Here is a 21,845-nt window from a genome sequence, read left to right as displayed (position 1 = left end):
ACGCGTGACAAGTTGTTATTTGCAACAATTCAACCTTCTCTTCTCTTTCATCATTCATCATGTTGCTTCGCCTCAACTTGGGGATTGGAGATGGAGATTGATATTTTTCCCCTGGAATTGGCGATGCTCCAGTCACTTGTGCAAGGGATGCGTAGAGGTTTTCCACTTGAAATACCGTACCAAAACATACACAAATAATTACTGTTAGGTGACATGTTGTCATGTAGTAACTTTGCAATAATTCTTTCCTCTCTCACTATCTCCTTGTTGTGTCCCTCATATATCGACTCCATGGGCGCGTACTATTAGGTTATAGTGTGCATGATTGTTGGAATTTCTCAGCGCTCCCAATTCATTTTTAGAACGCCTCCCTGGAAAAAAAATAGCTGGATCCACCCCTGCTAGCCCCCCCCCCTAAAATATATGCTCTAGAACCGCGCCTGCATTTACGTGATATGAATATTGCATGCATAGGCCCTGATTTCTTTAGTCTGGTACCCCCAGATTTAATCACATCTTGAATTAAGACTATTTCCTTACAACACCGCGGATCACAATGTATGGCCTGTTGAGTGATATTTTTGTAAAGTTAAACTAATTCAAAAGATGAAGTGGTTAAAATGTTAGCATACTAAGATAATAGTACCCTTGTGTAAAGATAAGAACGCTATTACGCCTGTTGTATCGCCAGCCAATCAGCGAAACCGTCTGAATAAATAGAAGGGCCGATGTGTACCTACGTTCTGGTTGACGGCCTATTTGTTTTTGGTTAGGGTGGATGGGGGAGGTCGCCTTTAGGGAAGCAACATTTTCAATACTTTCGGTGATTGATGCTTCCTCTCTGTCTACTTCCAGTTTGACTATACATCATCTTTTTTTGATATGTAAATTAGTTACTGGAATCTAAATATGGAAAATCATTTCTTAATCCACCGCGTTGATGGAAATATGTTATTGTCCACCATCTAAAAGGCAAATATACTTTAGTTTAGAAAGTTGATACAATACGGAACAAGTTGAAAACAGTAAAACAGGACACAACCTATGGAGAAACGATTGATCCAACACAGTGTGGGCATTCTTTTGAAATGTTTAATTCAAAGCAGTTTGATCCCGACCCTCCCGTTCTTTGCTCGGTTACGCAGTACTATGGTATGAGATTAAACTTGTTACTTCGACCTTTCCATAATCGAGGCTATTATGCAAAAATCATATCGCATTAGTGATATAATTCCTGCACAGTGTATCCAGCCTTATCTTATCTGATTCCTACTCTAGGCGTATCTCCAGTTGGAAACACTACCTTTGTACCTAAGTTTTGTTTTAATTACAGTCCATGTCAATGGACAGATGGTATTATAAAGCTCCATATTGGAATTAATTTTGAGCTCCCGTCTATTCGAATTTTGGAGAGACTGAGAAACAATGGATGAAACTACTGAAACAAGAGAACGGGGCGTCAGCACGTCGTCCAATCGTCCATCCGAGGGGGATAAAGTATCGGTTCAGGGCAGCGAAGCCAGCGGGGAGGGCGTGGGACTAAAACGCCAGATCGGCCTGGCAGGATGCATCGCGTTCGTGGTGGGAACGGTCATTGGTTCGGGGATCTTCATCTCTCCGAAAGGAGTTCTTCAAAACACCGGCAGCGTGGGTCTGTCGCTGGTCGTCTGGGTGGCATGCGGTGTGCTGTCCACCATCGGGGCCCTATGCTACGCCGAACTCGGAACCATGATCACCAAGTCCGGTGGAGACTTCACGTACATCTTGGACAGCTTTGGCGCTGTGCCGGCCTTCTTGCGTATCTGGACCCTCATTGTGGCGGTACGCACTGCCTCCTTCGCCGTGCTCGTCATAACGGCTTCTACTTACCTAATTAATCCGTTCTTTGGGGATTGTGGCGTGCCTGTCGTTGTTATTCAGCTACTGGGAGCTTCAATCGTAGGTGAGATACCAAAACAAAACACCTAAATTTTAATCGTAAATAAATCTTATATTTGAAGTACTTTCTGAATATACTGAAAAAAAAATCAAAAGAATTTCCTTAACAGCTCGATTCTTTGTTGATGACATTTACCCCCGCTTTTATAAAATGTGGCCCCACTCCCAAAGAGACAAAATTCTGGATTTTTTTTTCTCATGATGTAGCTGTTGGGTGAGCTGTCCAAAGGCTACAAAGAAAAGTGAAATTATGTGGATCATTTTTTTGCGCACGAAGCCCTCCACTTTTTAAAGTCATGGCCCAGCCCATAAAAGAGTCAGAAAAAAAATCCTGGGTGTTTCAATGGGAGTTCCTTTTCAACCGTAAGCCCACTGACTATTAGGGTACATATGTTCATATTGAACTTTTAACTGGTATTAGCAGTAGTGGATCTAGAGGGTGGGTGGGGAGGGGGAGGGTGACCCCCTTCCGTTCATCCGCTACCTAATGTGATAAAATTGGTAACATGGGTCCCCTCCCCCCCAAAAAGAGAATGCTAAAGTACCTCAATATTTTATTGATTTGCTTTGGAATGAAGGAGAAATCACCAAGCAGGGAGTGCATTCGGCACGCCTTAGACTCAACCCCACCCACTTTATATACCCCCCATTCTTGAAAGCTAGATGCGCAATATTTTGATCCGGTTCAAAGTTTGTACACAGTTCAATGGTCCAAAGTACTGTTTGCATTTCCATCAAGAACAGTAAAACAAAACAGTTACAAAGGTCAAATGTTGATCTAACACACATGTGTTGTAATTTTGTCTGTAATCTCCATGCTACTCTTTTCCACCCTGTGGACACTAAGGACAATACACAGCACTGGTGGAAAGATAGCATTATCAATTTTTACCAGTTTTGGTATGAAAATAATTATACTGCGATTCAGTTGTAATGTACTAAAACATTTCGAAACACCGTGTTTTATCAGCTGTATAAACGAAGTTTTCTTTGGATAACAAGGGCAGATCCAGGAATTTTTGCGGGGGGGGGGGGTTGGGCCCGTCAGATTTGTCTATGTCCGATTGTTGCGGACAGGCGGACATGTAGAATTTCATATTTCTTTCAATAAATTATTACTATAATTGTTATAATTTACATGTGCGTGTTGTGAACGCATAAACACTGCATTGTGGGGTACCGGAACAATGAGAGGTACCCAACAAGGAATGCCCACCGACTTGCGGGGTACCGTTTTGGTACCCCACAAGTTTTTCACGAAATAGATATATGGATTTTACTCAAAAACTAGGAATCTCCAAGGTGGGTTGATCTGTGTCAAATGGACGAGTTTTAGATCTTAAGTCCGAATTTCAGCCCAGGAAATTAATTGTGGTTAAATTAGTGTGCAACATTGCAAAATTTTAGTACACGAGAACAGCTCCTTACGATTATTTCTTTGTAATTAAATAGTTTTGCTCATGCATGGGACTATTACTATGTGCAGATAATGTCTGCCTTGTAAGGCCGTATTTCTCACACACAAAGACATGGGCGTCGCCAGGATTTTGTTCAGCAGTGATAGCGTGCCCGGATTGTTTATCTGTTTAAGGAGAACATTCGTGTATTTTCCCATAGCTGCCGTGTTCTGCTTGAACAGTGTGAGTGTACCGTGGAGTAATCGGGTCAACATTATCTTCAGTATCGCCAAGGTGCTTGGGCTCGTCATCATCATCATATCCGGGATAGTTCTCATGATTCAAGGTAAACAAATTGAAAATGATCATTTACATATTGTCAAACCCTCTAGCTCTTATTAACCGAGGTTTTGTATGTTGGGTGTGGTTTGGTTGGCATAATAATCATGGTAATACAAACAAAGCCCATCGATTGTTTACTTAGTCATGATGTTATAAGTTGTCAGTGAGGGGATTATATTGTGTGAAGTAGTTATGGAGTGAACAGATGATGTTTAGTTTGGTTTGGTCTCAGGGTGACCGTAAGGTCAGAGCCAAATTCTGCTAAATAAACAGCAAAAATCTGTCAGATTTATAAAAAAAACTGCCAAATTCCCCAGAATGACTCGAAATACACTATAAACACTTAAAAATCACATGCAGATTGGTAGTATTGCCTTAATTAAGAGCCTTCAAATTACATAATAAACAATCTAGTTACATAATGATGACCAGCTAACCTGTGCCATTATGCAAGGGTTTGTTTGAAAGGATTGAAGCTTTTTTAAACAAATGTTCACTTTTTTGTTCACATTTGCTGTTTTTCAGTCAAATAATCATTTTTTTGCAGAATTCTGCCAGAAATCTGCCAAAAAATCCATTCTGTCAAATTTTCTGTCAAACTCGTTTTTTAACAAAGATTCTGTCAAAGTTAGCCGAAAATCGGATGAAACGGTCACCATGTTTGGTCTGGTTCGGTTGGTTTGGTTGGGTGGGAATCTTGGATTGTGTTTGGTGGGGTTGGGGTTGGGTTGGGCTGGGTTGGGTTGGGATGGATGGGGCTGACGGCTTTGGTTTAGTTAGGTTGGGTTGGATTTGGCAGGGTTGGCTTGGGTTGGGTTAAGCTAGGAGATGGGGTTGGGTTCGGTTTGGTGTGGGTATTGCTCGGTTGCAGTGGGTTTGCTCATTTCGGTTTGTTCGGTTCGATTGAGCTCGACTCGGTTCGGCTCTGATCGGCAGGGCTGACCTCGGCTTACCTCGGCTCGGCATGGTAATATATTTTGGTTGGACTGAACTTTATTTTGTACTGAACATTTTTTTGCAGGTAATGTTGAGAACTTAAAAGACGGCTTCACTCCGGCCATAGAAGTCACACCTGATAAGATTCCCTTGGCGTTTTATTCTGGACTCTTCGCTTACTCGGGATGGTAAGATGTCGGTCTGGAATATTCTCTAAAGAATGTAAAGTCCTCTTGAGCAAGGGGCCGGGTGACTTGGGGGAAAAATCCCTGTTCACCTTAGGAGTGGTCTATCGGTGATTTTGTTGTCACTCGGTCCCTCTTTTAACGTTTGCCTGATTCAGTGGTGAATTGAGCTGTCAAAAAAGTGCGCAGTTGTAGTGGATTAGGCCTATGTGTTGAATGGGAGGCAAACATGTTAAAAGTGTTTGAGCATAAATGGAATTTCAGTTTCATTATTAAATCAGTCATTTCAAATATTTGTTTTGTTTACTAATTAAAATAATAACTAACCCTTATGCGAAAAATACACTCAAATATAGCTTTAGCGTCGGCCAAACTTGGCATGGCTTTGGCTATACCCTTTGCAGGCTATGCTGCTAAAGAATTTTGAAATTGGATTGCTAGTTTTTGATGAAAACAAAATCTGGACTGATTTATTATTTATGTACAACATGGTGTACCATTTTGATGAACAACAGCTCTAACATATGACCACTTTTAACGCACCGTCCTCAGTGACAGTGCGTTCTTGGGACAGCGAAACTCACCACTTACTCAGCAATTTCATTTTGGTCCTTTGTTTTGCAATCATTGGTACAATGTCATCAGCGACTGAAGAGATGCAAATAAGGTATCCATTGAAAGCTAATGAAATACCCGTAAGACCAAGCCACTTTGACGGTACAATTTCCTAGCTGTTACTTTTTAACCCATTGTTTTCGGATTACCTGTTTTTTTTTAATACACCCTAGAAAATTCCATGTGCGCTTGATTCAAAATGATGATTTTCAAAATAATCGTAGTAGACAAAGTATGTAGACAAAGGCCTGGCTCCTTGGCATTCTGGCAGTATTCTTTCAATGACTATTCATAGTTTAATATTGTTTTACTCCTGAAGTGGATTTTCTGTTAATAGCAAGTTGGCATTTCATTGCTTTCTTTTTCACAGGCAATTTTTGCCCAGTTTTACAGAAGAAATCATCAACCCTGCAAGGTGAGCTGCCGAAGGATCCGTGAAATATGTTCTAGTTAGTCAGTTTTTACATATTAGAAAGTTTTGTTCACAAATCGAATGGTGCCATTATTGCAATCTGATGTGATGGTAAAGGAGTCATCTCATTCAAAACTCGTGATAAGTTGCAGAAACGTTCATCTGCAACATGCGCATTGCATCGGGTATTACTTTTAGGGTTCTGAAACATTCCCAATTAAGATATCAGTGTTTGAACGAGGTTGATAACTTGAATTCAATGCAGGAAGATTCACGAGAATTTGTTTTTGAATCCTGCGAGGAATATTCGATACAATGGCCTGCTTGCAAATACACCTGTCCGCAACCCATCCGCGATTTAAGTAAACTAACTCCAGAATTGAAATAAAAACATCACCGCTTCTTCCATTCTTGTACGGGAGAGGTGGAGTCGGGTCGGGGGTAGCCACCCTGTCGTTATACCTCCCATTGCCTAGATCAAGAAAATAGCATAGACGTACTAATAAATATTTTCCAATATGAAAAGGGCCGGATGGCCCATTTTCATCATATATTTAATCAGAGTGTAATCCTGACGTGGCAGTTTCAATCCCGGTGGAAGTTAAATGAGAGCGCATGCATATAGCACGCCCCAAAGCGCCCAACTCAGTTTCTAAACTTAAATGTGCGTCAAAGAAAGGAGTATATATTTTTTTAAAATTGTACTAATATTATTCCTTTTGCCCTGGCAGAAATATTCCCCTGGGTATTGTCATATCGATGGTCATCATTACTGCCGTCTACATCATGGCTAATCTATCGTACTTCGTGGTTCTTTCCCCGGTTGAGTTGCTGGCGTCAGATGCAGTGGCACTGGTAACTTATTCATTTAATATATACTGGAAAATGTTTTTATCAATGGTTTTCATGAAGATATACGCAGATTTTAACGGAGTTTCCTGGTTACACTCTTAATAGTCTTGTTTATGATAACATTTATCTATGTACATCCAGCAAACTATAGGGGGACAATGTGTATGGCCAGCATGTGCTTTAAATGTTGGCGACATACAGAGCTCGACACAAGATAGCTCGACGCGGCCTATCAGTTTTATATTTTTGCTATGGCGGAGTCCATTGCACAATTTTACGGGACAACCAAAGCAAACTCAACTTCCATGAAGCGTGTAGTCACTTCGGTAACTGCCTACTGTCATTAAAATCTTGTCACTATTTTTTTCGTTACTGCTTCATTTTCTTAGACGTTTGGTGAGCGTGTACTTGGTCCCTGGTCTGTCATTATCTCAGTCGCCGTCGCTTTTTCCTGCATTGGATCTCTAAATGGGGCACTCTTCTCATTTGCAAGGTGAGCAATAACAATGCCAATCTCTCTACGCGATCTTAAGAGATGACTTTGATTTCATCAACACACCCTCTCTAAAATCATGATATTTTCATACGTACTGCACGTATACATAGATATTTTTTTCTTTTGTATCAGTCTAATCTGTTTAAGGTCAATAGGTTACGCTGTGAATAATTTCATTGTGTAAATAAAAAAATATTATGAATGGGAGCTGGTTATACGAAGCAAATCATTCTAGAATGAAGATTTAATGTTTCTTTTCTTTTTCCATCTTTTTGTTTGAAAGGATTCTGATGGTGTCGTCGCGAGAGGGCCTCATGCCCCAGGTTCTTGGTATGATACACGTGCACAACAAGACGCCACTCCCTGCTGCCATTGCTTCCGTATGGATAATGTTTACCTTAAGTGGTTTTTAATTTGCCGGACCAAGAGGGCGAGCTTAGTGTCCTTTTTGCATCTGACTGACTGACTGACCGACTCCCCGACTCACCGACGGTCACTTGTGACTTGCACTAGTTACCTATCTCACGGACTGTCTGGCTGTAACTTACACTACTAGTGTGGGAATAGCTTCATACGGGGCTTACTTACTCGTGTATGTGATGTACGTTACTCTTTGCGCTGCTCGTTAAATTCATGTATGCATAAAACATGTGAAGGTGATTAAGTTCACTTCCATGTGAACGTCAGGAAGGGGATTTTTCATTTCCATCAAGTAACCACTACAACTTATTCTACGAATTTATTTTAGCGTTCTGAATCAATTAATTAGAGTTTTGGTATACCGGCTTCCCTTTCATGCTCTTATGTGCAGCCAATTTTAGCATAGTCGCAGTAAAGTAGATCGACCTACATTGTACATGAGCGTTTTGTCTTTGCGAGGGAAATACCAACCTGTAATACCTCAAACTGTCTTCATATCAACAATGAATTGCGGAAAACAGTCCCATGATGAGTAGCCAGTTATCTTACTGATGTATAATTAAGATGTACACAGATAACTGCAGTACTATCCTTCGGTACGAAGGATGCGGCTCAGCATTGTTGCATTCGTTTACAATGTAGACAATAGACAGTAGAACATCTCCTCTTCGGGTGATGACAATCTCCTCCCCCACCCCGTCCCCATCCAACCCCACCACAAACAGCACAAAGGGTCTGTATACTGTTGGCTTGGGGTGTAGATTTACCTTTGCTTTCTCGTTCCCTCGGCAGTTTCCGATTGTGATCGCTATGCTGATGGCTCCGGACATTAACACTCTGATCAACTACCTGAGCTTCACCCGTTGGCTGTTCATTTCCATAGCTGTAGCGGTGATCCCTTACTTCCGGTGGAAGCACCCGGATTGGCCCAGACCATTCAAGGTAGGTCAAGGGTCATCAGGGATTCACGGCAGAGATATGGCCTACGTTTTCAAAGGGAGGCTGAAACTTATTTACCCCCTTTTTCATTTATTCTTTCTATTTGAAATTGAACGAATCCTAAAAGGGAAAGGTGAAGAATACCATCGACTTAAAAAAAACCATGTCTTTCAGCCATCTTCTGGTTCAATTATTATCAAACAATAACTTGGCTGGCTACCGTTGTCTCCACCGGATACGCCAGTGCACCATAAACCACGGATCATCTACACCCTATAGGTATCTCCGACTTGGATGTGATGTTTGGTTTAGAAGAACTGGAGGGGGAGGCGGTATGATTTTGGACACATTTAACCTGATGTATTTGACAAGCCTTTAAACCAGAGCATTTTATACCTTGGCTTCGGGCAGGTTCCGATCATATTGCCGATCATCTTCATCATCTGTTGCTTGTTCGTGGTGGTCGTCTCCATTTATTCCTCCCCCTTGGATTGTGGCATCGGAGCCGCCATCACCGTAACAGGGATCCCAGTCTATCTTCTCTTCGTCTGGTGGGACAACCAACCCGCCTGGTTTACCAATGCAGTTGGTAAGATAGTTTGGCCTACGATTGCTTGCAGACACAGTATTTTTCATAAAAGTACGCCTCACACTTTGAGTGCCTGTGAGCCAGAAAAGCCTAGTTTACAGCAACAGTGGCGTAACGGGGTGGGGTCGCAGAGTGGCAGGTTGCAACGGGCTTCAGATTTTAAAATCGAATTGGGATACTGATTGAAGTAAAATTGGGACGGCGTAATCGGCCTGTCAGATCATGGAGCTCCATGGTCAGATAAAGAGTGTATGCATCGGCAAATTTGCAGGGATGAAGAGCGCCACCTATTTGTAAAGCTGACTTACCCCCCCCCCATTAAAAGCTACGCCAATAGTTTCCAGCTTTTTGTACCCAGAAGCCTCACAAAAAACGTCCTCTGTTCTACTTTTTGTTTTGTTTTGAGATACATTTCGCCACATTCTCCTCAACCAGTCATTCAAGAGGGTTAATTTATGTTGAGAATTGAAGGTGTCAAGCTTGTTTGTTTGGTTCTACAGATGCAGTGACGTGCTTCCTCCAGCGATATCTCCTGATAGTGCCCGAACATAAGAAGACAAACTGATACCTCGCGTGATCTCGCGCGACTCTCGGCTCGTGCATGTCACTTACCAATCTTACGCCTGTGCTTGGAAAACATATTAGAACTACCGTTATTTAGACTCTCTGTTTCCGATTGCTGTTCGTTATATTTTTGCTTTGGTACCGGTGTGAAAAAAAAGTTACCAGTACATGGCCATTCCTTCATTTTGTCTCGCATGTTACCTCTCATATTTACTCTGTAAATAATTCCCTGTAAATATCACTATGTGGCAACATTTTATGGTGTCAATTTTCCTGGATGCTTATCAGCCAGTTTAACGTTCCCATTGTTGTATTCAATGTTCAGGGAAAAACCATCTTAGTACTCTTGTGGTCTGTACATGTCATTAAGAAGATGCGCTTATGACTTTATTTGTGTTTTGATTGGGGTAAGGCCCCAATGTACAGGGTGAGTAAAAAAGAAAACGAAGCCCAAATGTCGGGACCATATTTTTTTTTAGTGAAGTTCAAATCTAGGATATGAAAGCCTTATTAATAAGCTTTATTTTAGAACAAGAATCATTCAAATCACTTATGTACTTTTCAAGTTACCGCTGTTTTAAATTCTGTCCACGGATCACAAAAAAAAGGTATGCGTTCTTTCAGCAAAACGAAAAGAATTCACACACATCCCTATGTGAATTGTTTTCGTATTGCTGAAAGAACAAAACCTTTTTGTGATCCATGGACAGAAATTTAAAACGGTGGCTGTGTTTAAAATTCCGTTAACTTGAAAGTAAATGAGTGATTTGAATGATTCTTGTACTAAAATAGAGCTTGTGAATTGGGCTTTCATATACTAAATTTTGAAAGTGATATACATCAGAACCTTACTAAAAAATGGTCCCGACATTTGGGTTTCGTTTTTTTACTCACTCTGTATTGCGATATTAGTATGATAATACTCCATATATCTTTACTAAAAAATCAAATCAACCTTTCCCAATCTCGAGAAAGTATTTTTTCATCCCATCCTTTTTGGAAAAAGGGAAAATACGTTTGTGGCCTGTTTTTAACTCCCTTAATTCCTATCAAAATTTGGTCGGTTATGCATGTAAAACCAACGTTCCTGTGAATCTATCTCATCTATTTAGATTAAATTACAGTTTTTGTTCAGTAAGGCATTGTTCAGGATCAACTTATTTTTTAAACCAATTGTTTTTGGTTTCTGTTTGCTTTTTAACAATTCTTTCTTCCTCTGAAAGCATTTATTAGTGAAAACAGTATTATGAAGAAAAGTATTCTGCTTGTTCTTGACTTGCTAAGTAGGCGGTGCCAACCACTTGAACAGAGTACATTTTACGTCTTTGCAGGCTTTGATTTATAAATATTTCTCCACATTATATTATTACCAAGTTATTTTACCACAATAGAATAATTTTAATATGTTCATGTATATAATGCATATAACTGCTATAAAATTACAGAATACATTGATCTAATTTCACCGTACATTGATTCATAAACGACATATAGACAAATCCTCAAATAAAAAAGCGAGTATTTCTTATTTACTTGTTCACGCTTCTTATTTGCTCGATTTTTGTTCAGTCTCCAACCCTAGTCATAACATTTGCCCCTGGCTATCAGTTTTTGTCTGTGTTAATTGAGAGGAGATGCAATATTGGTTGGTTAATAACTCTCTAAATTCCAAAGAGTGAAACTTCACTCCATTCGAGTGAAGATTCACTCCCATAGTCGGAAACTAGGGACTAGACCTTTCAGAGTGAAATTCCTTCAATCGTAAAGATCGAGGTTTCACTCGAGCTTCGACTGAAGTGGTTCAATTTTCAGACTATTTCAATCGAAACTGAGAAAACGTCTAGTCCCTAATTTCACTCCTTGGAATTTACAGAGAAAATAAGTTTCACAATTTCGATCTTTTCATTCGATCTTTTTCATTTTGTCCCTTGATAATTTCATCACATATTTTCATTTGATGTAAATACTTAATACACAAGTGTCCACTGTCTAAAAATCGATTTAAAAAGAAATTGTTTTGTGGGATGAAAACTATGAAAGAACTTAAGGAGTGAGTGACCAAAGTCTTTTCTTCCCAGAAAATAATTTAAAAACAAATCGATTTTGTATATCGCTCCAAAGGTACCCATATCTATATTGGTTCTTATCTTGGGGTACTTCGATGAAAAACACACAAGGAGTGTTTTGAAGGACTGGGTGACAATAAATGGCAGCATTTATACCTTGCCCATTTTATGAATTTTAACTTGTCCTTTGCACCCTTTAGGGTATCAATATAATGATAAGAACACTGACTTTCAACTAAATCGTGTCACGTGGTGCCTAGGCCCCCCCCCCCAAGGTCAGTGTTCTTATCATTATGTCAGTGTTCTTATCATTATATTGATACCCTAAAGGGTAAAATTACGGTTAAAATATCAACGTGAGTTCTGCGCGGTCAGATTACTTCCAAATTCAACAATGGAGCGAGACGGCAAAGGAAGTTTGTGCTCTGATCCGGAGCATCACACAGGCGAGGTATCCTCGCTGACAAGCAGTCAACCCAGTAAGGATCGGGTGGTGCTGAAACGTCAGATCGGCTTGTGGGGATGCATTGCTCTAGTCGTGGGTACGGTCATCGGTTCGGGGATCTTCATCTCCCCGAAGGGAGTCCTCGAAAACACCGGTAGCGTGGGCCTGTCGCTGGTCGTCTGGGTGTCCTGCGGTGTGCTGTCCACCATCGGCGCCCTGTGCTACGCGGAGCTAGGCACCATGATCCCCCGCTCCGGGGGCGACTTCACCTATCTCTTGGAGAGTTTCGGGGCTGTGCCGGCGTTCCTGCGAGTCTACACGCTTGTTGTCGCTGCCCGCACGGGAACATCAGCTATCCTGATGATAACGGCGGCCACCTACTTGGCCGGGCCGTTCTTTGGGGAGTGCAACCCGCCAAGGATTGTCATACAGCTATTGGGCGCTTCTTTGTTAGGTAAACCATAGAGCTAGGACCCAAACGGACAGTCACTGTAGGTCATGCACACAATAATTACTGCAAAACAAACATTTGATTTGAATAAAAAAATGCTCTTTTTGATAACAAAAAATTGGTGGAAGAATACAATTTCGAGTAATAAAAGCAAATAAGCATAGCCTGTAATTTTTTTAGTCACTGTATTGGCCCTAGCATTTAACATTGTAAGGTTAAAACGAAAGTTTTAACGAATCTATGAATTTTGTTCATGTTTTTCTCTGCAGCTGCTATCTTTTGCTTGAATTGTGTGAGTGTCCCATGGAGCAATCGGGTACAAATTATCTTCACTGTCGCTAAGGTTGCAGGGCTAGTCATCATCATTATCGCAGGGTTTGTCGTCATTATTCAAGGTACAACATACGGGATTTGTAAGGGAAAAAACACAGAAGATTTGCTCCTTTTGTTTATTAATTTGGTTGAGTAGGGTTGGGTTGGGTTGAGTCGGCTTGTGTTGAGTTGGAGTTGAGTTGGTTTTTGCTGAGTTGGGTTGAGTTCAGTTCTGAGTTGACTTGGGTTGAGCCGGGTTGGGTTACTTTGGATTGGCTTGGTTGGGTTTGTGGTTAAGTTGGGTTCATTCGAGTTGGGTATTTGGTCGGGTTCTTTTGGGCTGGTTTGGTTTGGGTCAGATTAGGTTGGGTTGGTGGTTTGGTTTGGGATGGTTTGTGTTGGGTTTGGTTTGGGCTTGTTTGGGTTGGATTGGGTTTAGTTTGGGTTTAGTTTGGATGGGTTGGGCTTGGTTTGGTTTCGGGCTCAAGCTTGGTTTCTCGTTTTGTTTTGTGACCACCAATTTTCCGAATGTTAAACACGTTCACTTGTAAATGCGTTAAAACTGAAGCGTATGATTTTCACAGGTCAAACTGAAAACTTTCAGAGTGGATTCACCCCAGTTATCGATGTTTCACCAGCGAAGATTCCACTAGCGTTCTATTCGGGTCTCTTTGCTTACGGAGGGTGGTAAGAACTTGTTACCAATACTACGGTCGATTGGTCGAATGCTATGCGTAAATAGGTACAATAATTGACCCCATCACGTTAACTTATGCACGTATCCCGTAAAACGCTCAAGATATCGACCTACGTTATCATGCATGCCGAAACAATCTGACCTAACCGTGTGAATGCCTTCATCCACACAGTGTTTCCCCCCCTCTGGAAAACAGGTTTAGAGACATTTTTGGGTAAGGTTTATTTTTGGCAAAATGAAGAGAAACACTAAAGGGAATCATAGAAAAAAAATGGGTTGAAAGTGTTTTCACAGTGTGAGCAAAATGAGTTTTTTTCAGAGTACACGAAAACAAAGGAATGCCCACACTAGGTATGTAACGTAAATACGTAAATGGGTGTGTGTGTGTGTGGGGGGGGGGGGGGGGGGGGGGGGGGGGAGGGGATATATCCTCCCTATCCCCACGTGATTTATGCCCATTGACAGGAATTAGACTTGCAGTGAGAGTTTTTATTTTTTGAGCTCTCACTTTAAGTCTGGTTCCTAAAAAATCACCTATGGAATTGCACCTATGGAAGGCAATGTAGACAGTGATGGTATTTATTTTGCGTTTTTGAGGGAACTAGTTTGCAGACAAACCAGAAACACCCGTAAAAGCCAAAAAAAAGTGACAGTGCTGAATATTTAACAAGTTGCGTATGCTCTCTTCCTTAGGCAATACCTTCCGTGTGTCACAGAGGAAATGATTAATCCATCAAGGTACGACCTAAAATAATTTACCATAACGATACAATTTTACAAAGTTTTGACAGAAATTTTGAGATGGTTTCTGAAAAGGCTATACATTGCATCTTTACGGTTTGAAACAGCTCATCAACATTAATTGTCAACATCAAGAACTTCGTGGTTTTATCTTTCCTTAATAGTTTAAATCGATCCTCTGTTGTTTTCCATTAGTAGTGCTTTAGTCCAATCGATTCTTAGCTTTGATAACAATCAATTCCATCGTTATTTAATATGATTCCTGACCAGGTTATTACATTTGCGCCCTCTGTCGATGCCATTAGCAAAAATGCACAGCTCTCCAAATGAATCGCGAAACAACATAATATCGGATAGTATTAAACGTCTTTGACAAAGACTAGTAGCGTCTGTGAATTTCTGTCTTTCTATTTACGGGCTCTGGCACTAACAGTTAGGCTAACTAAATGATCGAACGGCTTTTCCGAACTATACTTTTGCTATTGTTGTAAGTCTCGTCGATTTATCAACCGCAAGCATGTTTTAAACGCTAAGCACTTTCTTTCTCGATCTGTTTTTCCTTTTTTTGTCTATCACAGAAATCTTCCACTGGGCATCATCGTGTCGATGGTTGTGATTACCATTGGCTACATCCTGGCCAATCTGGCGTATTATGCAGTCCTTTCCCCGGTGGATTTATTGGCTTCAAACGCCGTTGCACTGGTAACTCCATGACGACATTGAAATTCCCCACAAAAAACTTAGTAATGGCGCCGTGCATGCAGTGTGGCTTACCCAGAGAGCCATAGGGCGAATCGCGGCTTGCCTGTACACATATGGGTACGGAGTGCACGATTCTAATTGCAATCTTCATCTATATTAACAAATCAGTGGAGTTCAATAGCTTCAGCCATAGGCCTACTGATATGTTAAAACAAAAACAAATTGTACCTAGTTCTAGATTTTAAACGTCGTGAACTTTTGATGATATTTTGAATCGGGGCAAATGAAATTCAAATCCATGCCTAGAGTTTAATAATTACTGCAAGCTTTTTGATAGTTTACGGGTTTAGAGGGAAAGGGTCCACATTTTACCTCCGGCGGGACTCAAACCATCATGCTTCCCGTCTTACGTCTTTTTATGTTAAAATTGTAACATAGTTCGGAATATATTAACCCAGTATAGGTTCGACTATTCCGTCTTCTATCAAAGTTGATACATTTTGTACTGATGTGTTTCTGCGGTTCTGTGTTTAATCCCGTTTTACCATAGGTGAGCATGTTAGGCACAGGGTGGGTAAAAAAAAAAAGCGAAAAAAAAGAGAGAAACAAACCCAAACGCCAGACCAATTCCTGAATGAAGTTTTGCCTGTAGCACTTTCAAAATCTAGGATATAAAAGCCCAGTCAATAAGCTTTCTTGTGCTAAAGGAATGCGATTCAAATCACTCATGTATTTTTCAGGTTAGGGAATTTCAACACAAACGCCGGTGTAAAGTTCTGTCCATGGATCACAAAAAAGGTAAGTGTTCTTTCAGCAAGACGAAAACAATTCACAAAGGATGTGTGTGAATCGATTTGTTTTGCTGAAAAAAAAACACTTACTGGATTGATTTGAAAATTACATGAGTGATTTAAATAATTCTTGTACTAAAAGAAAGCTAATTGATTGGGCTTTTATATCCTAGATTTTAAAAGTGCTACAGGCCAAACTTCATTCGAAAATTGGTCCTGCTATTTGGGTCTCTATTTTTTTTACTCATTCTGTATAGAATTTACTTTCTCATCGTTCTTTAAGGAAACTGGCCAATTTCAACACATGTTTCGCTTTTCTTTTCAAAGACTTTTGGTGAACGTGTCTTGGGCTCATGGTCTGTGATTTGTTCGGTGGCCGTTGCATTGTCTTGCATCGGAGGTGCAAATGGAACGATCTTTGGAGTTTCCAGGTAAGTGGTATCACGGCATACCTGTAATGATGACTTATAATACAATTTGTTGCAAAATTATTATTTAGCCATTTTGAATGGGTTATAGGACTTTACCTAATCTCCAGTGTATGCGCACCAAGTCATGAAATATTCTGTAAAACCATTGCTGATGGTGTGTTTAATGTGTCTCTGGAGGCTCAACCGATCGGACTATTTAATCTCTTTCAGGACTCTGATGGTGTCGTCACAAGAGGGCGTTATGCCTCAAGTCCTTGGGATGATCCACGTACACTACAAGACGCCGTTACCAGCAGCAGTTGCTTTTGTATGAATTTCTTGTCCTTATAATGACATAACTGGTTAAAATGTGAATATGTCCTCTTTATATTGCTTTCAGGCATGATCGCCTCACGGAACGGTCGATTGAAGTTCATACAAGATTTGGAAATTTGCGAACAAAACATTAAAGGGTCCTAGGATTAATTTTCTGCTGATCACATTTTGTGCAACTTACTCCTTTTAAAATGTATGAAAACTAGTTGACATCCTTTTTGGTTAAATTTATTGAAAAGCGCTTTTCTTTAAACGTTTAAAATGTTCCATGCTTTTCTGAACAACTGAGACCGCTGTTGGTGTGATGTCATTTCAGGAAGACTGTTCAGTTTAGGGGTTTTCTGTTCAAATTGCGAACGCAACATTTTCTCATTGAAGACATTTGTGAGAAAGGGTTGCTCATTGGCTTACTGCCATGTACTTACAAAACAACGAATCATCAAAGAAAAGAAAATTTATGACAGCAAAATATTCAAAATTCTAGCAACTTTATGTGCTGAAATAGCTGTAACATTGAGGTTTCTACTCGGAATGACATCACAGTTTTGCTCATGAATATGGAAATTCGCATTTGCATGAATACCAAAAAGGCAACACCAAATTGGCGAAACTTCAAAATGGCAAAATGAAAATTGAAAACGAGGTTAAATGCTAAACAAAGGTGCATTTTCATGGATAGCATTAAAGAAAATATATTGCATGGGCCCTGTGCTGGTTATCAATCGTACTGATTACTTAAAAACTGATTTAATTTGTTTCAACTGCAAATCAACTGACCATACGGAGGTTTGCAGTACAGCGGACATTTTAACTATTATCCGGCGGTGGACCTAAAATACGGCAACATTGCTGTACATACCTCTGATGAACAGCGCTTTCATCAAGCGTCGAATCATGTGTCTCCCGCGCGCGGTGCCTCGAATTTTCACAGCTAGCCGGTTCCAGTCTGCACATTTGTTTGGTAAAACCGCTCATCATGAAACTTGTCTCGATACGTTGAAGAATATGATTCGGTCGTATAGACCTTATCAGCTTATGCGTCGTGATTACTTCATTAGAGGGCGGTCTGATGTTATTGTATATTAGTAACAACGAATGCACAAATTGTTTATCCGAGCAATATAAAACCACTTTCCCGAATTCATTTCTTTCCGAGTCGTTAATTTCATCGAAAATTACAAACTGAGTGACTAATACAGCACTGTGTGTTTTTACTCTACAGTTCCCCATCGCCGTGTGCATGCTGATCTTTGCAGACATTGGCACAATTCTTAACTACATGAGCTTTTCCAACTGGGTTTTCGTATGCCTGTCGCTCGCCGTCATCCCATATTACAGATGGAAGTATCCAGACCTGCCCAGACCATTCAAGGTATGATGTCAAAAGACAGGAGATGACATTGGCCACTCCATTTTGTTAGGGGTGGCTAAAGGGCGTTGGGGAAAACATTATGACATAAAAAAAAATGGAGGGGGTTAATATAGAATTGAATTCACAAATGGAAGTTCGTATTTTTTTTTTTGGGGGGGGGAGTTTTTTCTTTAATATTCATATAATTAGCATTGGCCACACAGACAGAAGGGGGTTGCTAACTACTCATACCATCCCACAACTCATTTTTAGAAATCTTTAAAACAGTTTTATAACATTTCAATATCGGTAGATTTGGGCCAAATTCACCAATATATATTTTTAAACCACTTCAACACGCAAACCGACCTATAAAGGCAACATCGTATAGCTATTCCCCCATTTATGACGTCAATTGCTTTTGTCGGCTATCACTCGACTCTGCAGGGTGAGTCAGAACGATCTGGACCCAAATTAAAGAAAATATTAAAAATATGTAGCAATTATCAAAACAAGTGGGAATGAGATATGTTATAGGCTGGTATCTTGGACATATTTGGTGAAACGGTTTCGTGTTGTTCCATTTTGAAGAAAAGCGCTAGCAAAGAACACACGCTAAAAACACTCCGACCACGGTTCCATGGTTAAACAAATATTGTGAAATCGCGTACTGATGCAATTACAAATAAAAACCTAGTCATGGTGACTGACTCACTTGAAGTCATTGATACATTAAAAAAAAAGGCAAAACTAATTCCGTGTGCAGACTGGAAAATGAGCCACTTCAGTGAAAATGGCATAATTCCTCACCACAGCTACTAATTTGAAAAATTCAACATTCGTGTGAAGACAAGCTTACCATTCATATGAAACACTCAGTTTTTCTCTCTCAATCCGCTCCGTTCACAAGCACCCCCTCACCGGCAAAGGAAGTACAGATGGAGATATGGAGATCAATGGGGGTGACCGACTGACGCCATCTTGCCTGACTGCAATTCATTTGCCGAGAAGCGCGGCCACTGCGTGTAAATAGAACAAATCCCCTGGTGTACGTGCGTCACACACAAGGAACGGTGCGCGTCAACCAGTGAAATGTCCGCCAGTTGTTAGGAAAAAGGGCGCCCTCTTTTGGTAACGCACGGAGCTCATATACTCTATTTGCCAGAGATTCGCCGACTTAAGTTTGGTGACCAAGTTAAAAAAAATCATCCTTTGTTTGGGCCAGGTTCCGATCATTCTACCGTTCATTTTCATCATCTGTGGCTTGTTTGTGTTGGCTGTCTCCCTCTACTCCTCCCCGATGGATTGTGGCATCGGAGCCGCCATCACTGTGGCAGGGATACCACTCTATCTCCTCTTCGTCTGGTGGGAGAACAAGCCCACCTGGTTTACCAATGCAATGGGTAAGAATCAGCTCGCGTCCGAATTACTTACCTACGGCTTTAGTTCCCATGCGCTTAAAGTGGCTTCAACCACGTGCCCTGTCACATGGTATCTGCCGGCCGTAGCCAACTGTTTCGGACGCGGCCTGAGATCAGCTCGCTTAAGTTTCCATTTTTTGTTATAGATGAAAATGTTGGAGCAAACTCTTCCACAGGGCTGTGGAAGGGTTTCATGCATTTGGTAACTAAAATGATGATTAAGTCAAATAGCAGGATCATACAAATAATGAAAGTTTATAAGTGCAATGGTAAGAATAATTTCGTGAGGTGATAGATGGATTGTTCCATTCCACCAGGTGAAGCCAACTGGAATGGAACATTCCATCAGTCACCGACGGAATGAGGATTCTTTCCACCGTACACGAATGTGAAACATTCATTGTTTGTTTTATACATGTACAACGCCTAAATAAATTCTTATCATCACAGTGATAACTAGTGTCACCGTGCAATGCAACTTTCATTTACTGTGGAATGAAACTTCTATTTTTGCGGTGCGGCCGGGCCGCGAATTATTTTTCCCCAACAAGATCCGTCAATAACAAAAGAGGGCGCGCTCTCTCGCTCTCTCTGTGTTATGCATATTCATGATGTCCATAGGGCTTTAGAAAATAAGTTATACAACAAGGAATAATGGTGTTTAAATCACCGACGATTGGCAGCTGATTTGTGGACTGGTTGGAAGTAGTCCTGACTTCTAATCATGTAATCCGAGTTCGAACACAGTGAGCGTTTTTCACTTCTCAATTTACCTTTTAAATAACTAAAGCGAGGAAGGAACATTTCTCACAAGACGTAAAGCCTATGTGGGGTTTGTGTTGTGGAGATCGAGAACAAGGCATTAGATATGCATGTAAAGGACCAATCAGAAGATGGGAAATTTTTGACCTCAATTTAAAAATGAGTGAGTGAAAGAAAGGTCTAGTTCAGGGAATACTTACCTCGCTGGTTCACGTCAGCTTTTGCATCTCAATTTAAGAAAAATACTGTCTACCAGCGAAAGTGCCCGATACATTCACTGTTTATTACGGAAAATTCATGATGTCTAATTTCTCGTTTCTTTGATATAGATGCACTGACGTCTTTCCTGCAGAGATTTCTTCTGATAGTGCCGTCAGAGAAAAAGTCAGACTAGTTACAAGTCCACTGAAAAATGAATGATACTGCCACAATAAAATAGGTTTGCACTTGGAATATTTAGATAAAATGTAGTGGCACTCTGAATGAGTTAAGTATAATATATATATGATACCTGCCTGTTTTAGACAACTTTTTTCCTTATTGTTCACCTAGTTTTTAAAGGTTTTTCTTTATATAAGTTTTAGTTTGTTCTTAAATTTTAACTGGTTCATTTTTATTTCTGTGAAGCGCCTTGAGCGTCAATTTTGACGGATTTGGCGCTATACAAGAATTCGATAATATTATTATTATTATTAGATATGTATTTGTTATTATGTCATTTTTTTTGGTGGGTTGGGGTGTGATGATCATCATAACTTAAGGATTAAAATTAAGTATGAAAAAATTGAAAATACGCTTATGCCTTAAATTTTAAGAAAGTTCGAGCATGTACACTCAAGGAAGTAAACAAAACACGCTTGGAAACGCATGCATGGATTAAAACGCAAAATGTACTTATAAAGACTTTGATTTATTTTAATTTCGATTTATAGAACAATAAACGTAAGCTGACCATTGTACCTCATGTATATATACATCTTCCAAATATGCAATATCCATGTACTTCACTTTCAATAATCTCTATTTGAAAAATTGCGTCAATCCACCTAATAAATCACCACGTCTGTAGCTGTCAATGTTGGCTGGGGGTCGAGCTACCATTTTTTCACGGCATACTCTCTTTTTAATTAAAAAGCCATTTATTATTAAAACTTCATCATAAATTGCCGACATTGGATGAAATTACTTCACAGACTGCTTTTAAATCATTAGTATCACTCATGGTAAACATATATCATCCAGGCGTTGCGTAAAGTGAAGGTGACAGGCTTTTGAAGAAAAGGCACTTGAACAGCTAGTATAAGAGAGGATGACATTGTGGAATAATAGTGCAATCTCGTCAATAAAGATGTTCTTTTTTTCAGTAAAACATTTGGCCCATCAAAACTTTGGCAACGTATCTTAATTGATACATTTTCCCAATTTGGGAGTTCTCGTAACCCGACAGCCTGGTGCCGCACTCACAAATGATAGTGTAAGTTTCCGCTATTGTCAATGTACATGTACATACGCTACGCAAGTTAATTTGCAACCTTGTAAATTGACTATTTGCCTAATAAAAGAATAATAATATTTTGGATTGTATTTTGCCGAGTCCTTCAGACTGTAATTTAAGTATGGTGTAAACATTAATTGACTTGCAATTCAAAACCGTGCGCTTAAAAAATCACCCTCT

At 40.2% G+C, this 21,845-nt stretch overlaps 2 protein-coding genes across 2 annotated transcripts; both read left to right on the top strand.

Annotated features, from left to right (window-relative positions):
* Nucleotides 1-1,271: 1,271 nt before the first annotated feature.
* LOC119739538 (cystine/glutamate transporter-like) lies at nt 1,272-10,174 on the top strand. Its single transcript, XM_038214513.1, has 10 exons — nt 1,272-1,942; nt 3,556-3,681; nt 4,699-4,801; nt 5,784-5,828; nt 6,557-6,680; nt 7,067-7,170; nt 7,457-7,553; nt 8,386-8,535; nt 8,944-9,121; nt 9,622-10,174. Exons 1-10 carry the CDS (start codon nt 1,426-1,428, stop codon nt 9,684-9,686), a joined length of 1,509 nt encoding a protein of 502 aa, XP_038070441.1. The 5' UTR covers nt 1,272-1,425; the 3' UTR covers nt 9,687-10,174.
* Nucleotides 10,175-12,107: 1,933 nt separating this feature from the next.
* LOC119739147 (cystine/glutamate transporter-like) lies at nt 12,108-20,788 on the top strand. Its single transcript, XM_038213976.1, has 10 exons — nt 12,108-12,650; nt 12,917-13,042; nt 13,544-13,646; nt 14,350-14,394; nt 14,976-15,099; nt 16,218-16,321; nt 16,532-16,628; nt 17,859-18,008; nt 19,213-19,390; nt 20,500-20,788. The coding sequence occupies exons 1-10, from the start codon at nt 12,146-12,148 to the stop codon at nt 20,562-20,564; spliced, it is 1,497 nt and encodes a 498-aa protein (XP_038069904.1). The 5' UTR covers nt 12,108-12,145; the 3' UTR covers nt 20,565-20,788.
* The last annotated feature ends 1,057 nt before the right edge of the window (nt 20,789-21,845 follow it).

Source organism: Patiria miniata, unplaced genomic scaffold, assembly GCF_015706575.1.
Source record: "Patiria miniata isolate m_02_andy unplaced genomic scaffold, ASM1570657v1 HiC_scaffold_30, whole genome shotgun sequence".
Classification (NCBI taxonomy): Eukaryota; Metazoa; Echinodermata; class Asteroidea; order Valvatida; family Asterinidae; genus Patiria; species Patiria miniata.
Note: the sequence above shows the minus strand (reverse complement) of the source record. Positions and strands in the feature narration are given on the sequence as shown.